Source organism: Lipophrys pholis (assembly GCF_963383615.2).
Source record: "Lipophrys pholis genome assembly, chromosome: 7".
Classification (NCBI taxonomy): Eukaryota; Metazoa; Chordata; class Actinopteri; order Blenniiformes; family Blenniidae; genus Lipophrys; species Lipophrys pholis.
This window is the reverse complement of record NC_137638.1, coordinates 13,184,194-13,201,108: the sequence shown is the minus strand read 5'-3', so window position 1 is coordinate 13,201,108 and position 16,915 is coordinate 13,184,194. Positions and strand designations below refer to the sequence as shown.

Sequence of the window (16,915 nt, the reverse complement as noted above, 5' to 3'; positions counted from 1 at the left end):
TGTCACAGTGTGGCTTGTCCAAATAAACCCGCAGGCCCACAGCTGCTCATTAGCCACTTCGGCTGACTGTCCAGCATAGAACAGACTCCGACACCCAGGTAAAAGTGGCAGGAGATATAAACAGACGCCTTACTGTGCCCTTGACACATAGAAACAGGAAGCTGAGAGGAGAGCGAAGACTTAACCAAACGCACATCCTCGGAGGCATGTCGGTGCGGGGACATTGATTGTTTTTCAAACTGCTATGCCATGTTTCACAGACACTCAAGTCTAATTCTAAAAAGGCATAAAGTAGTATCACAAAGATTTGTTGTCGACCACTAAATCAACCATTAAATTATGTCTCACCTCGTTTTCCTTTCAGACGGTGGTGAGACGCAAGTTAATGACTAAAGTCACATCATGGCTGGAACCCTCAAGACAGCATGAAGGATAACAGAGTTTTGTTTACAAAATGAGCCGCTCAAACAAAAATGTCAACAGTTACCACGTGGATTATGACGGACAACCAAAATCGATTATGAAAATGACCGAGCAACCACAAATACAGTTTGAGTACACGAACCAATAACAGATGAGCTGGTTGTGCCGAGGGCCCGGCAGCTCCCAGAGGCCCCCCCAGATGGATAGATTGTAAACTCATAGGGTGGTTGGTATTGAGCGAACCCTGCCGTGCACAATACAAAGAGCTGAAATATAAACTAGAAATTTCCAATAATATGAACAGAGTGATTTAATAAGCTGTAATGGTTTTATTTTATCCTTATTGGAGCTGCCATGCAAGGGATTCAGTGCAGTGTCTTGCTCAAAGGCACATCGTACAGACGGGGCAAAGTCAAATTCATTTTCATTCTCCTGTTTGTCAGAATTTGTTCATGTATTTTGATTTCGTAGTATATTGTTCAGGACTTTACTTAGTTTGCACTTGATACATTTTGCCTGTGTACGTTGGTTTTATTCCGTTGTTAGTGGTGAGACAGGTAATGAGCTTGGAGATAAGTTTTTCAGGATTCTCTTGAGAACTTAAGCTCAATTCCACTTTAGATGACTTATCAATTGTAACTCCAAATATTTTTTGGTGTGAGACATTTTAACTACTTCTTTAGGTTCGAAGCCATTCCGAGCAGAGTTAATGGCTTTTAAAACATTTCAGACGTCGCTGAATGATTCCATAGGATGAACAACTGGAGAAAAGGCTGGCTCTAACCACCGCCTGTCAGCAGACGAGGTCTCCAACCCCAGAAGAACTCAGAAAAGACACACGGACATTTGAACGTCTCGGTTGTGGGTGAACGAGAAGGTCGGAGTGTTTAAACGTTTAAAGCCTGGTAAGAGAAGAAAGATTGTTATCCTGCTGTCTGAGATTTGAACAGGTGAGACAAATGTGTGGCCTTGGTACTGCATGTGTCTACAAACGGGAATCTACCACCCAGAAGCATACGCTCACATTCACACCGTTCACCGCCCTTGCATGCGCTGTTGAGGCACGCCGCCCTTTCTCCTGTTTATTGATGGCTATCAGCACTTTCTCATTTCTGCTAAATGAAACACAACACTTCAACAGAGCGGTTCTTATTTACTTCAGTGCGGCAGCTGAAAGAGGTCAAACACAGCTGCAGCTTTCAGCACACGCTTGTGAACTCACAAAAGGGGCTGAAGCTGTGAGTGGGGGACTTGTTGGTAAAGGTTTTTTGTATTTCCAGCTCAATCGTGTGGGAAACTATTGTCAAAAGAGTTTCAGATTCACTTCGACTAAACCTTTTAATCTCCAACACATAACTTTTATCCTGATTGGTTGACAACGTCAAGATATCAATATCAAATAGTTGAGTATTTACGATAATGGCAGGATTCATTAGTTACACACTCACAGGTCTATATAATAGGTGGACCTCACCAGAACCAAGTTGTACCAACTGTCGTGGTCCAGAACTACTTTGATACACAACCGTTTGTGTGATTGCGACACAATTATCGGATGTTTTTTGCAGTTTGCTTGTGAAATTGCATCAGCAGGCAGTGGTGGCCTAGAGGTTACAAAAGAGTTGGGATGGGATGTTCTCATGGGTGATCTGATGACTGGCAGGTTACAACTGTGCATCCCTGAGCTTGACCCCTGACCCCCACCAACTCCCCGGGTGGCCGCAGCCCACTGCTCCTGGAATATGTATTTTAACTATGAATAAAATGTTAAATGAAGAGAAGTTATTTCCCCAAGGGATCACACTTCCTCCCTCTCGTTACTGTGAGAGGGAGACAGATTTCATCCAAGTCTGCAATGAAGCAGTTGAATTTTTCGGTTTTCAAATCAGCAGAAGAGCTTTTCATCTCACCGATTAAAGGTAAGTCCAGTCACCCACTCGGTCTCAGCCTGGTTACACTGTCGGGATCCAGACAAAAATATGAAAGAATGAGTGGTTAGAAGGATGTGAAGCCCCCCCCACTGCTTATTGTTATTTCACTAATGGCGCAGCAGCTTCCACTCTGAACGGCCTTTGAGGCAAAACTGAAGTGGAGCCGCGGACAGTTCGGATTACAGCACAGAGGACTGCAGGGAAACCACACCGTCCACACTGTGTGCACACTCTCTTGGGGAGTGGGACACGGCGAGGCCCGCAGAGTGACTGAGACGTAACGGCCGCTAAGAGCTTTTAACTGACATCCCTGCAGAGGAGTCCGTTGCTCTTGGGTGGCAATCCTGGTATCCTGTAACGATAATGGCCGACACTTAAAGCAGAATAGCCCCCTTTGTCCAGTCGCACACAGAACCTCATCTTCAGGGGTGCAACAATGATGCTGACCTTCCACTATTCATGAGTACAAAAACAATAAACTCATACACATGAGGAGGAAATCAAAAAAACGGATAAAAATATGACATTTAAGTTCTGGTGAAATGTTACATTTCATTCCTTTTCTTTAAGTTACAAATTTCTAACACATCACAGTTTGTGATTTTGAAACTATTGCCCTTTACATCCTACACTTCCAAGATATATATATATATATGTTTTTAATGACAGTGTACAGGGCAAATTTATGAAAAAAAATTTAAAATCCACGTATATTACATTACAATGGAAACTTCCTTTCCTCATTTTTAACATGCTTCTTACTACAAAATCAATATTTAACAACTTATATAATCATAATGTGTCATACAAACTGATGAATTTCAAGCATGTCTTGTTGTATTTTTTCATAATTGAAGCGTCGTCTGAAAGTTAAAAGTACAGCATTTGGGAATATTGGACAATTTAATAAAGAGCATATATTGTTCCCGTAAATGTAACCACAAGTCTTCATTATCATAATTTCAATTAAAAATTTACTATTACTGTCTCCAAATTTTGTTGATAAAACCATTGAAAAAAATAAAAAAGTAATCTAAAATATGCAGGTATTCAGGTTTTTGCTATTTCAGTAAAAGATTCTCCCAGTTTTTTTAAAAAAGTAAAGAAAATCACAGCCACCATAAGAGGAATGGATAACAGAAGTGCACAATAATATTAAAACACGTTTTGAGAAAATTGGCTGTATAGTAAAAAGTGACTGAAAATAAAGCAGCAATCTTCTCCGTTATTTCTTCCAGATGAACTTCTCATTGGTTTTCCAGAGACCCTTGCCTTCTTCTACTCTGGGCTTCCTTCTGGCTGCAAAGCTCGAGTTAATGCAGACTCTCTGCACCTCATCCAGGTCTGTTAATTTGTTTATACTCTCCTCGTTACCCTCATTCAGAATGTCCCAGAAGTCCTTGTGACTGCTCTTTGATGCCCGCCCAGGTGCACTGACCTGGTGAGTGTGAGTGTGTGAGCTTGAACCAGGACTTGTGTGTCTGTTTGGTGAAGGCGCGTCGACCGACACTGACGGGGTGTGGGGTGGTTTTGGATGGCTGCTCTGTTGTGCACTCCTGGGTTTGGGCTTTAGCAAGTCATCAAGGATAGATGTATCCCCCAACAGATCTGTGAGGAAGGAGCGATTGTTTGAGTTAGCCGGGGCCTGAGAACTTTCCCTCCGCCCTTGTGCTGTGGGTTTGGAAGCCATGGCGGACCTGCCATGGCTGAGGTCTGGAGAAGAAGGGGTATCTCTGTCTGTGTGGTTCAGGAAAGCAGCAGCCTCCTCAGACCCCAGACCACTGCCGCTGGCCAGATTCACGCCAAGACCACCATTGGCTCTGTGGGTTCCAGAACGCGCAACACTATCTCTCTTTGTCCTCTTGCGTCCTCTGGTAATAAAAACCGTCTCCTCCGTCTCTGAACTTGGATCATCACTGAAACGTTCTCGAACATCCTTCTGTGATATCTCTTGCTTCTTGGCTGGCTCCAGAAAACCATTTTGTGAAATTCTAGCAGTTTTACTCTGTTGTGAAGCATTGTTTTGGAGTGAATCAAATTTAGTCTTGAGCTCAGGATTAGTCTGAACATCTTTGGCCTTTTTTGTGGCTTTGGGAACATCTTGTGGAGTTCTGGTTCCTCTGCGACATTTGGTAATGACTGTTTTTGTGGGAGGTGAGGGGCCAGCCAATGAGGAGGAAGCATGTGTCAAGGCAGGCTGTGGGAAGAAGCTCATGACTGTGCCGGCTAATTCGGGGTGCTTTAGTGAGGTGTAATACTCCTGTAGCCATTCCAGTCTCTGGTTTGAGTTCCTGCTCAGAACCTCACGTGCAAACTGACAGACCGATGGAAAGTTGAATTTTTCAGCCATTTCCTCCAGCTGCTGCCTACACAAGACAAACACACCGAGAAAGACGAGTTAAAAAAAAAAAACCCATCCAGGAATAAAACTCACTTAAACAGAGACCAAGGTTGTTTAAATCACTGAAACGCTCACACAAATGAGTTACAGATCAGTTAAAACCGTACTGACACATGCACAGAAAGTGTAAGGCCCAAATATGGCATTACTGACTACGCTATAAAGCACTTTTAAGGAACACATAAAACGTCAAAAAAAGCCACAAGATGTATATTAATAATCACATATTCTGTGGGTTTGTCAGGCCTAACCTAAGATAAATAGTTTCCCCACATATTCAGGCTCATATCCAGACAGCGATGCAGTATGAGGTGTTTTTCCTGAGCTCCGAGGCAGTCATTAAAGTGCTCGTCTAACCAGAACCGGGGACTGAAATACTTCAAAGTCGCTCCTGGTACAGCGGCATCATGATGGTGTTATTACCGTTTGTGGCTTTCACTGGAAAAACAATAAATAAAAGCAAAGACAGTAAAATCCTGACATGCATGTGAATTTCAGCCATTAAACAGCAAGGTTAACTGAGGCGATATCAATATAACTAGTGTGTACTCTCGCTCCCTGGTGAGCCCCTGGGCAGAGATGCAGCCTTTCCCTTGGGGAGAGAGACTGGAGCCACAAAGGTGTGTGTGTCTGCAGGCCAGTAGGTAGGGAAGGTAGGGGGTAGAGGCGTGCAGAAGGCCAGAGCCGGGTGTATCTGTGTGTGTGAACGCTTGTTAGAGCGTGTGTGTCAGTGTGGGTTTGGAAGTCCTGAGGCAATCCTTTTTGGTTAGGCTCAGGAGAGCTGTGGTTGAGGAAGGGAAAACTCCTGCACTGTTGGTCCCGATCATAGCCGGGTAATCAGTGGCATGATGCTGGGAAAGAGGTGGAAGGGAAAAGCTCAGAGGTGGTCTCTCACTAAATGCACATATGCGTATGTCACGAACGCACACACACACACACACACACACACACGCCCAGATAGCATCACTTGTGGAGCCAATTCACTGACATAATGCATTCCCTCAACCTTTAACCTTACCTTAACCATTACAACGATTAGTCCAACCAGAACCTTAACCTGATTGTAACTTCACAGCGAAGGCCACAAGCCAACTGTGAGGTCCAGTCATTTTCTCTCCACAAGGTCAGTCGGACCTCACAAGTGGATCATGTTTTAGGTATGGCTTTCATCACCTACCGGGGACATTTCACCCACCTACAATAATAATACAATAACAGTCACTTTCTTACCTCACTTTTTGTCCCCAGAAAGTGTCCATGATGCGACCTTGTGAAGAGATTTGGGACCCTGCAATTGTCATGAACGCCCCTCCACACACCAACACTTTTAATGAGGCCCAGTCGGCGGCGCTCAAAAGTTGATCCACAATAAATTTGGCCTGGTTCCTTCCACTGCCGGGCATTCCAGTTTTTTCTCATTCCTTTTAAATTTCTGAATTTGTTCAAGCGCCCGCTTCTCCTTCCATTCACTCTAATGCTTTAGTGTCGACTAAAAGTTTCCTCTGAGCCTTCCATCACCTCTTTCTCTTTGCTCGATCATTGATGCAACTGTTGTCTTTGTACTTCTACATTCTCTTGACACACCGTCGGTACCTGCGTATGGCTTTAGGAGTCTCTCCCATGATGAAAGTGGTCTGTCGGGTGTTGTGCACACTCTTGTTGGTAAATGTAGGCGGATGATCCACACTGGGCGTCTGCAGCACGACATTCACAGGTTGTGGCTGGGTGTCTTGTGAGCTCTCTTGCAGGCTCTGACGTTAAAAAAAAAAAAAAAAAAAAAAAGATTTTGACCATGCAATCAACTGCTATTCTTATCACAGCTTACAACAAAGAACCAAACTGCAATAACAGCTATGGGACTTAACTATGCGAGACTAAATCTGTGCACTTTGAGTGTTGGAGTGTTGTAAAACAAGTCGAAGTGACACCATCTGCAGTGTGTAATGCAACTTTTTGTATCAACAGTGCAGTTTTTTTTGTTTTTGTTTTTAAAATTGTACATATTTTGGATTAACACTTCTTCTAGTTATATTTTTTAACAAAAAAAAAAAAAACCCCACTGGAGCAGAACAGCATCTTTAGGACGTACCTCCGGAGAGCTAAGAAGATGGTTGGCTGGGACTTGCGAGTACATTTTACGCTCAAACACGTCTCTTACAGCAGCTCGACTGATCAACTCCTCCGCTCTGCTCCCACCCACAACTCTCTGATTAGAGTGGATATACGCCACCTCCCGTACGCCGCCTTTAAAAGAAGAACAAATATCTTCAATGATCAAAATAGGTTCACAAACATTAACCATTAATAAAAAATAAAATAAAGTGTTTATTCTCACCCAGCATGCTGTCAATAGTCTCTTTTCTATCTTTGGATGCTGGAGATGTTTGACTTTTCGGATCTGTGAAAGAAACACGTCTTTGCCTTCTTATTCGTTTTTCTGTTTTGTCGGGAGTCGCTCTCTGAACATGTTTCGGAGTCGTGTGTTCGTCCTCTGAAGAGGTGAATGTCTGGATGTCGTCTGTGTACTTGTGTCTTGTCTTATCTCTGACACTCACACTTTGCCTCTTCTTCCCCCGGTTATGTGGACTGACAAAATCCTTCTTGGTGCTGGTTTTTGACTCCAGATCAAAATCGTCAGATTCATCCGAGTATCGCTCGAAGTGATGCACTCTGGGAACAGGAGTTTTGAGGGTGTTAATCTTTTTTTTGTCAGGTGAAGAGTTTCCATCACTGCTCTCATCCATTGCAATTCTTCTTTTTATGCATCGTTTCATGCCATGTCTCCCCTCTAACGCAGGATTTTCTTTCATGAGGAAATCTTCGCCTTCTCGTTGTTGTTTCTTGTCTGAACTGCTGGATGTATCCCACATATTTGTGCTCAATTTCTGGAAACCAACGGCATCATTTTCTGTTTTGGGGTTCTTGCAGGTACCAGAAGACACTGCATCAGTCTTCTGATCCTGAACATCTTCCTCAAAAGGGCTTCCATCAGCATCTGGACTGCTGTCGCCATCACCATCGCCTAAATCTGGTTTTTCTTCGACCCTTTCGAGGAGTCTGGAGAAACCATGCTGGAGGAGACTGAATCGACCGGCACCCGTTGTAACATTCCCACTCTTGCTGGCATCATCTGCTCTGACATGTGAGGCCTTTCTTTTCGGCCCTACGTCTTCCTCTGCTTCACTTCCACTGCTAAAGTCAAGCACTCCACTGGGGACGTCTTTAGATCCGTCCCTGTTCTGTGTGGCTGGTTTCTCATTTGCTGCGGTTCCAGATGCAGGCAATAAAACTCCAGGTTCCTAAATAAACAGTAGAAAGAGAGATCAAGAAAAACTCTGGACAAATTGACAAAGTGGTAGAGGGTGCAGGAAAAGTGAAAACAAATTGTTGATGAACGCTAGAAAAAGCCTGAAACTGCACAGAAAAACTCAAAAATCTGCGTCTCCCTTATTGGTGCCATCTTTAAAAAGACCAAACCACCTGAACAAATAAAAGCACACGTTTTTTTACCAGTAAATCCGCAATGTGACATATGGTCTCATCAATGTCGGATATTAAAATAACTAGAATTTCCTTGAGTTTTTCAATTGGCTGCCGTCAGGGACGCCAATTTCACAAAATTCACAAGCTTCACATTCTAGTTTGAAGAGATGGCGTGCATTTGTCCTTACAAGCCTCAAGCTTCTCTCAATGCACAATAAAAGGGCTCAGTGTGTTTAGTTTTTTTTTTTCTCTTTGCATTTTTGCAAGACTCTGAAGAGTCTCAGCAGCGCAGCAGCACTGTAAAAAGGACAGTGAGCTGAACAGAGCAGGACTGGCTGGGAAAAGAGTGATAAGGGGTATCACAGTGTAAATAAATACCCCGGCTGAAAGCAGGAGACTGACTTCAGTGTGGTCTGCTGCTTCCATTAGGACAAGCAAATAATTACACCCAGCTGCTTCAAAAAGCATCTGAAAGACAGTGAGCGAACCGGATCTACGTCCTTCAGTGTCAGCAAAATGTAAAGACTCGAGTGTGAAATCTTTTTATTGAGCCAAAATCTTCAGCTGCTACTCTACTCAAAATCTACAGCGAAAAACCTACGAAACAATAGTGAGCAGAGAAAGCTGTCCACAAAAGTGGATCATTTTTCAGACTGTCTAAACAGGACCTGTGGTCTGCTCACATGAAAGATAAACAAATATAAGATTGCCCGGGCTGGTTGACTGACAGGCAGGACGGTCTCTGAGAGAGTTACGCCACCTTTCACACGGGAACGGGAGGATTTGAGTGGGCCGCTTGGGAGAGTGGGGACAGAGTTAAGGATGGGAAAGATGAGTGCCCCATGTTCTGGGTCTCTGAGGAAGGCAGAACTACTCACGCTAACGTCCTTCATCCCCTCCTGCACCTCTTCGCTGCCGTGTGTGCGCGTTGTCGCCACGCCGGCCTCCACATGTTCCTCTCGCTGAAAAAAAAGAAACACAATTCAAGGATGTGTAGAGACACTCATGATTAAAATACACTGTTAGCACTTGTATTGAAGCCAATACCTCATTGAAAATGTTTTGAATTGATTGACTTGTTAACTTTCCTCAGTGATGAATGGGGGTGTGTATTCTTAATCCCTTTGGATTACTCCGATTATTAGCATCTGACGGCCGGGAGTGAGGCTTTCAGGTGCGTCATGTAAAGCTGCCCAACTGGAGTCAACTCACAACTAAAATTTGCAGTGAGGTTTATTTCCACAAATTGGTACAAAGCTCAAAGCTCAAAGAATGCAATAAACAGTAAAATTAATAGTTGCATCCATTGTAGGTTGACTTCTTTATCCTGACAAAAATTTTCAGCACTGAGAGTCAAGGATCACAAATACGAGCCGTGAAAAATGTAATATTTATAAGCGGCTGTTCTTTTACAAGTCAGTGTGGGATTGTAAAATACATTTACATAATGTAATTCACCACTTTAAAATCCTACGTTGGTACCGAGTACACACACAACTTTAACACAAACTTTTCAGTTTATTCTTTTGAAAGATAGATTCCTTGCTTTTTATCTAAATCTAGTCACTATCGTGTCATTCTTAATATACTTTGAGAAGACTTCTTTAAAGAACTGTTCTTGTACTTGTAATCCGGAGCTAGTACTTAAGCAATGTAACAGTAGTTTCACTTTGGTATCAATTTCTAACACTCGTTTCACCTCATAACATCATATCCTAAAAATGATCGCTCATAATCTGATATCATCCGGTCTGTATAAACAATGTCCGTTAAAGTCTTCATCTTTTCACTAATGGTAACAATGAGTGCGTCGTGCTATTATACTTCCCACAACAAATCCTAAAATACTTAAAGTTAAGGAATATAAATCATGATTCATGCAACAATATGGATAATGTTGTGAGACTATAAATAATATATTCGCTACATGAGACCTCGTACTGCGGCTGTGGTTGGGAGTCAGTTGGATGAGGGGAGTCCAGGCAGTGAGCTGCAATAAGACACCTCATTTATCAAACAACCGAATAGGACGTGTTGGCTATCTCACCTCCAGAATCGTGCGGGTGAGGCATGTCCCTCTTGTCTGCAGTCTGAAGAGGTTTTTGATCCCAAACAGTTCCCCCTTTTGAACAACACACCCCTGCACGGCCTCGAAATACCGACGGGCGCTCTCTTTTCCAACAACTGAACTCTGCAATTGCTGCCACAATGAAAGGAAAACAAGAGAAGAAAGTTCAGTCAATCAGCATGAATCACTGACAGGGATTTTCCTGTTTAAACAGAATCTTGTGCCGTCTGTTCATGCAATTCTTGCATGCTGAATCAGACGTGTTTATTCAAAGAGATGGGATGGGTCAGTTACGGAGGAATTATAGTATGTAGCGGCTGCGTCTGAATGCAGAGATTTCTCTTGGAAATTATCAAGGGAAGGGGATTAATAGATGTCTTAGTACCTGCTTGTAAATCTGTCTGAGGTAGATAATCTCCTCCACAGTCCCCAATGAGATCAGCCTGAGAACAGTCACGTCCCGGTACTGGCCAATACGATACGCCCTGATAAACATCACAGACACTTTCAATAGCACGATAACACCAATTAGTGCAATTTAAAACCTTGTGGTTCTAAAAACAGTGGCTGAAACAAGGGACACAAAGAAGGAAGCTGGCTGTTGAAACTTAGAAAACTGTGATAAAATGCTGTTCTAAATTGCAACAAGCAGATGTAAAAACACTTGTAAAAATTGTTTTGAGGCCAACAAACCAACCTGTCGATGGCTTGAAGGTCATTGGCTGGATTCCAGGTGGGGTCAAACAGTACCACCACATTAGCACCAACAAAGTTAAGACCAAGACCACCGGCCCTAAAAAGACATTTACCAATTTATCAGCAGGTCCAAGAATTAGTCAAACAACGTATTCTATAATAGATTAAACAAACAAGATGGTGTGATAATATTTAATCCCCCAAAAAATAAAAAATCTACTAACATGGTTGAGACCAGGCAGAGGTTGATGTGAGGGGAGCTATTGAAGTCTTTGACAAGTTGAACCCTTTGTTTGGGATTGGTGGATCCATCCAACCTGCTGAAGTCCAGCCCCTCTGCCAAGCAGTAACTCTCCAGCACATCTAAGAGCTGACAGGTCACACACAGATTAGAAAACTTCTTAAAGCAAATTCATAAATCCCAATTTGACAGTTCCAAATGAATTAGTTCTTTGAAGGGTAATGTGAATGTCTGCCTATTTAGAAATGTAATAATTAAAAAAAAAACATGGTGGGTTTCTAAATATACAGATCACTTTTAATTTACTTGTTTGTAACAAGACTGACTGGTCCTTAGGACCACCATAATAACAATTTGTGAGTGTGAATCTACATTTCACTGCTTTCTGCCAGCTTTCTAATTTTGTAGTATTGTGCACAAATTGAGAGTACTGGCGATAAGAAGAATGTCTGCCATTAGGTCTGAACCTTCAGGGTTTTATATTAATCTTTAGAAAATTAAGGAGAAAAAATGATTCAATCAGCTATTGTTTTCTGTTAACGAATCAACTGACAATGATGGTTAAAAGGTGCATTCAGGCTAGTCCAAGACAGAACTGGTCTGAGTTAAAACCAAAAAAGTACTAAACAGACCAAGTTTGACAAAATTTCATTTGAAACATTGAGTAATAAATAATTTTATAGGTACACACCTTGGCACAGCCATCATAAATGCCACTGATTAAACCTCAAGAAAACAAAATCCCACACATACCTTGGTTGAGAGAGAGAAAACAAGTACTTTATCTCTCTTTTGCAGATAATGTCTGAGCAGCTTCTGCAAAACCTAAAAGAAAAAAAAAATGTAATCACAATAAAATCTGATAAATGTCTGAGAGTAACAGGCAGCACATTTCTCGCTTCTGTACTGCACCTTCATCTTTCCGCTGTACATCGGATCTGAAAGGGCCTCAAATGCTTCATTTTTACATCGCTGCACAAAATCTGGAAACTTCTGGAACACTTGTGCACAAATGGCTTGCACGTACTTTTCCTGGGAGAAACAAATGAGTTGTTTCAATGAAGTAAATCCGGACAATGCAGGACGAACTTTAGAATCCATCCAGAGGAAGGAAAGGTGTGATAAACTGGCACACTAAACCAGATAGAGGAGAACACGGTCCTACCTGCTTCTTGCTGGTCCCTGCAGTTGACTGAAGCAAGGCCACATGATTACCAACCTTCCTCAGTATGGCCAGGTAACTAAAGTATATCGCCTTCATTTCAACGCCTTCAGAGTTTTTCTGCAAGTGCACGTGCATGATTTTAAACCAGAAATACAGTTTCAAAAACATACACCAAGATACATGACATTTTAGACTGAATTCTTTATAGGAAATGCAATATACTTTACAGGGGGGAAAAAAATATTGGATTGTAGGAGAAAACCCACGTGCACTCACATGGAGAACATGCAGTCTCCACACATAAAGTCCAACAAGCTAAAAGGTGAAATAAATATATCAACTAAATAGTTTAACTAGTGAAAATCTGTATCTCACATATGCTGCAAAACACATAACTACACACCTGGGTATTTGCCTCTGTATCAGAACCAATAGAAGGGTTGAAAATGCTTAAAGCAATGAACTAACTTTATAGCAGCAGCTTTGGCGAGTGCGTCCACTGTGACAGTCGCATTTTTCTGCTGACCTCAGCAGTAACGTCACATCCTCAGAGTCCAGCACTGCCTGATAAACAGTCTGCTGAAAGTCTGTTAGAGAGCAATACACCACCTAGAACAAAGCACAGTGAACATATCTGAGAGACGCTTCAAGACATAATAAATCCCGATTTCATCATGATCACAGTCTATATTGAGAGAACAGAAAGCCTCCAAGATGTTTTGATAGAGCTGAACTCACCCTGTCATCCTTCTTGGGAAGTTGATCTTTGATTAGAGCTTTGGTCCTCCTGAAGAAACCAGGGGAAATCCTCTTCACAAGGGCTCGGACAGCCTTCCTGCCTGTGGCTAGGGAACGTTTGGTTGCACTGTGTCTCTGTCCTTGCTCAATGGGATCTGAACACTGGCTTTTAAAATGTCCTAACGAGCCCAGACAACCCGGTATAGCCCTGAAACAAAATTTCAAAAAATAAAGAAATGCTCATGATAGGTGTTCGAAGTGAAAAGGAAAGCTGGATTCACATAATCACTCTTTATCAAATTAACACTTTGGTTATGTGCTTGGAAGAAAAAGCCAAAGTGAGGTGATGTCCTCACAAAGAATTAGTTACACTGTTTCTCGAATAACCCCAATAAATACCTGCTGCAGCCTGATCTCTCATCTGGGTGGTGGCAGTGGAAGCATGTTTTTTGATTTATTCAAATACTTTCAAAATGATTTATTCTACTGAGAAGCCGCTCAGGATGGGGGCTTAACATGGCTCCTGGAGTGTTGACTACCTCTCAGACAAGAACCAGTTTCCGTGACTAGCATCCTTCCGTCTGACACAGCAGCAAGGCAATTTACAGTTCTGTTCCCATTCCATTCTTGTTCACACTGTACACCTCTTACTTCCAACACAACTCTGAGTCGTGCGACAGTTCATTCTCCAGCAGACTCACACAGCTCTGCAGTCACAGAGAATGGTACCGGACTTCATTCATAGTTTACACAACAACTCACCTCTGTGTGACAGATACAACTTCACTCTCTTTGGTCTACATTCACACAATGTACATATGTGCCTGTTGACTGTTAATGTATATGTGTATTGTAAATATATATGTCAATACTTCTTGTAGTTTATTACTCTTATTAGTATAGGTAATCTTATAGTCTTCTCATTGATGTAAATAGACATTATATCATTATTGAATAATATTAAAATTTTATGTGCTGAAATATTTACACTTCATGTATTATCATTTAAAAGATTCGATTCTTCTTTTTCTTATCAGTAATAAACAATATGTAGTACAAAATGCCTGTGTTGACTTACCAATCCATGACACACCACAGCTCCTCAAGGTTGTTCTGCAGGATGGTGCCAGTGAGACCAATTCTGATCTGTTCAATAGACAAATAGAAAACATTAAAAGCTTTGCAAAAAAATGGAAAACCGCACCAATATTTGCTGTAGTCGCTAAATAGGCAGCTGCTTATATTCTTTATATAGCCAATATAACAGAGAAGCACATGTGACTGACTAAACCTTTGAAGACAAACAGAATTTGTCATATTAGTACACTAGAAATACAAATAATGTGGGATGTCGCTGCACACATAAAAGCAAGCTCTCTGACCTTACATGCCAGTTCCTTCATGGCCTGAGTGATCAGGGAGTTTGGATTTTTAATTTTGTGGGCCTCATCCACAACCACAGCACACCAGTTAATCCTGTAGAAAGAGCATGAGCATATTTCTATGTTAGAATAACACAACAAAAACACCCGAGAAAATGCCTCTATCACATATTGCTTCGTTGTTTTTCGTATGGTTTTTACTTATTGAACTGATCCAAACAGAGGCGAAGAGTCTCATAGGTGGTCAGTGCGATCTCAACGCGGCCCTTGTTAATGCGAGCAAGCTCCTCTTCTTTTCTCAGCCCGTGGACCACCACACACTGGAAGTGACCCCACGTTTCCAGTTCATCTTTCCAGTTGTAAAGCACTGAGAGTGGGGCCACAATAAGAAACACCTGGACCAGATCACAGACGTCAAGACAATCGCAACACTGCACCTGGCTGAACACATTTAATATATGAAAATATGTACTTTATATTTCTATATACAGGGTTAATATGAGTAGCATATTTCAAAACTCACTTTACAAGGTTTATTTGGCTTAGAGGTCTGACTTTGCAGAAACTGGGGCCGATTGTTCTCAACGTCCTCCCATGTGCCTGTTTTGTGTAATATAGCAGCAAGAAAACCAATGACCTGAGGTGAAAAAAGCAAAAGCAAGAGACCCATGTAAGACCTCCTGAACAATACATGCTCATATTTTAATCATTTTGAAGGTAATCTACTTCGCACCTGGACAGTCTTTCCGAGCCCCATGTCGTCTCCCAGGATACAGCCTCTGGAACGGATGTAATTGTTGTAAATGAAGCGTATACCCTCCCTCTGGTAATCCCTCAGGTATCTGTTGATGGTGTATGGGACTCTGTCTTCCTCAGCTTCACTTAGCTTCAAAGGGACGCATAGTCTGGGGTCTGTGACGCTACCAGGGAACAAAGGTCTCTCCAGGGTGAAGTGACTCGAGCCTGGTCTCATGAGTTTTAAGACCGGTATCGCCTCCTCCTTTTGGTTTTCCTCCTCTGCATCTTCATCACGGTCAGTGAAAATCACCCATGCTGTGTCATTGTTGTGAGAGGTAGAGGACAGCCGCTGTATCGTGGCTCCTCTCAGAACACCATCTCTTGGGTGAGATGCCAGACAACCGTCCCCTTTGAGCCATATTGCTGTAGAAAAAACATTGTCAAAGTATGAATCCACTGTTTTGCCACACACCAGCCATTAAAAAAGAAAATAAAGTAATTTTTTGCAAAAACCAACATCCATTTCTAACCTATTTTGAGTTGCTCCTTATATATTTGTAATAGAGGCCAGAATCCAGGGTACCCAACAACGACTGTATATCCTATACGTAGAAGAATTAAAAACTATTGTTCATCAATTTTAAATGAGATGACTGACTGCTTTTACTTTTTGAAGATGTATGTTATATGGGTGAACTTTAAAGGAATGTCCTATTCCATCATTTTATTTTTTTTAAATATTTAGCACAGAGCCGGAAATGAGTGGCCAGATATGCCTTGATGAGGTTTGTTTAAAAAGTAATTTCATGCGCTGTACACTTGAAATCACTTTCCTTAACAGATATGGGTGCATTCTCAACAAGCAAGTTCATGTCTGAAAGTAATAGACATGAAAATGTAAAGCAATGTTACACCAATGTAAAGACAAGGACTCAAATATGCCACCTTTCTCACCATGCTCTCAATGTTACATACGAATCAAATAAGTCTGTATTAGAGAAAGTGATGCTCAGCTAAGGAGTTGGGACACAAACACGACAGCAACACGAAGAGGCTTGACACACACGTTGTTAAAGTTAAAACAAAGGAGACAAACCGTTTTGAGCTGCAGAAGTTGAAGCCATCAGGACCAAAGAAGCTTCATCTTTTTCACTCCTGAGCAGGAAAACTCACTGCAGCTGCTTAGCTTAGCTTAGTTTAGCTTAGCTTACTTAGCTCACAGTGAAGAGAAACGCGTCAGTTTCACAGGTGCAGAAACGTCGTTCGTATCATTCCTATTGCCCTGAAGATGTTGCGATACTTTCCCATCTGTTAATGTTGAAGTTGAAGCGAATAAAAGGCAAAGACAGACACAACAGGAGCAACAGCAGCTGCTACACAGCAGGCTGGGTGTTTATCTATTTCCCCTGCCTGTTCCGCAGTTTCGACATTTTTCGCAACGTTAATATAAATTCAAGTGGTATCCTGCGTCAAGTTAAAAATATTTTAGCTTGTTAAAAAACAATAGATACTGTCATTTTTGGTCAGTTTTTAATTTTCAATAGTCTTTTTTAGTATTGTGGAAAGTGCTCCGCACAACCCCGCACTCACCCAATCCAATCGCCAAGTTGTTTCATTTTAAGATCATTTTTATTTTCGGCATTATTTTG

General features: G+C 41.9%; 1 protein-coding gene across 1 annotated transcript; it reads right to left on the bottom strand.

Moving 5' to 3' along the window:
* Nucleotides 1-3,171: 3,171 nt before the first annotated feature.
* On the bottom strand, nucleotides 3,172-16,680 carry ercc6l2 (excision repair cross-complementation group 6-like 2). The gene is made up of 20 exons (XM_080468252.1): nucleotides 16,363-16,680; nucleotides 15,262-15,689; nucleotides 15,052-15,165; nucleotides 14,730-14,923; nucleotides 14,529-14,622; nucleotides 14,225-14,292; nucleotides 13,147-13,354; nucleotides 12,877-13,017; nucleotides 12,409-12,525; nucleotides 12,156-12,275; nucleotides 11,997-12,068; nucleotides 11,227-11,372; nucleotides 11,004-11,099; nucleotides 10,692-10,791; nucleotides 10,286-10,438; nucleotides 9,117-9,200; nucleotides 7,091-8,054; nucleotides 6,845-6,999; nucleotides 6,349-6,506; nucleotides 3,172-4,720 (listed from the first exon to the last, which is right to left on the bottom strand). Exons 1-20 carry the CDS (start codon nucleotides 16,388-16,390, stop codon nucleotides 3,580-3,582), a joined length of 4,581 nt encoding a protein of 1,526 aa, XP_080324378.1. The 5' UTR covers nucleotides 16,391-16,680; the 3' UTR covers nucleotides 3,172-3,579.
* Between the last annotated feature and the right edge of the window lie 235 nt (nucleotides 16,681-16,915).

Coding starts and splice junctions, on each gene's coding strand:
- ercc6l2 (XM_080468252.1), bottom strand. CDS start 16,390: ATGGCTTCAACTTCTGCAGCTCAAAACG. Junction 15,690..16,362: donor AACTTCTGCAGCTCAAAACG/GTTTGTCTCCTT, acceptor TTTTTTCTACAG/CAATATGGCTCAAAGGGGAC. Junction 14,293..14,528: donor TGAAGGAACTGGCATGTAAG/GTCAGAGAGCTT, acceptor TCTATTGAACAG/ATCAGAATTGGTCTCACTGG.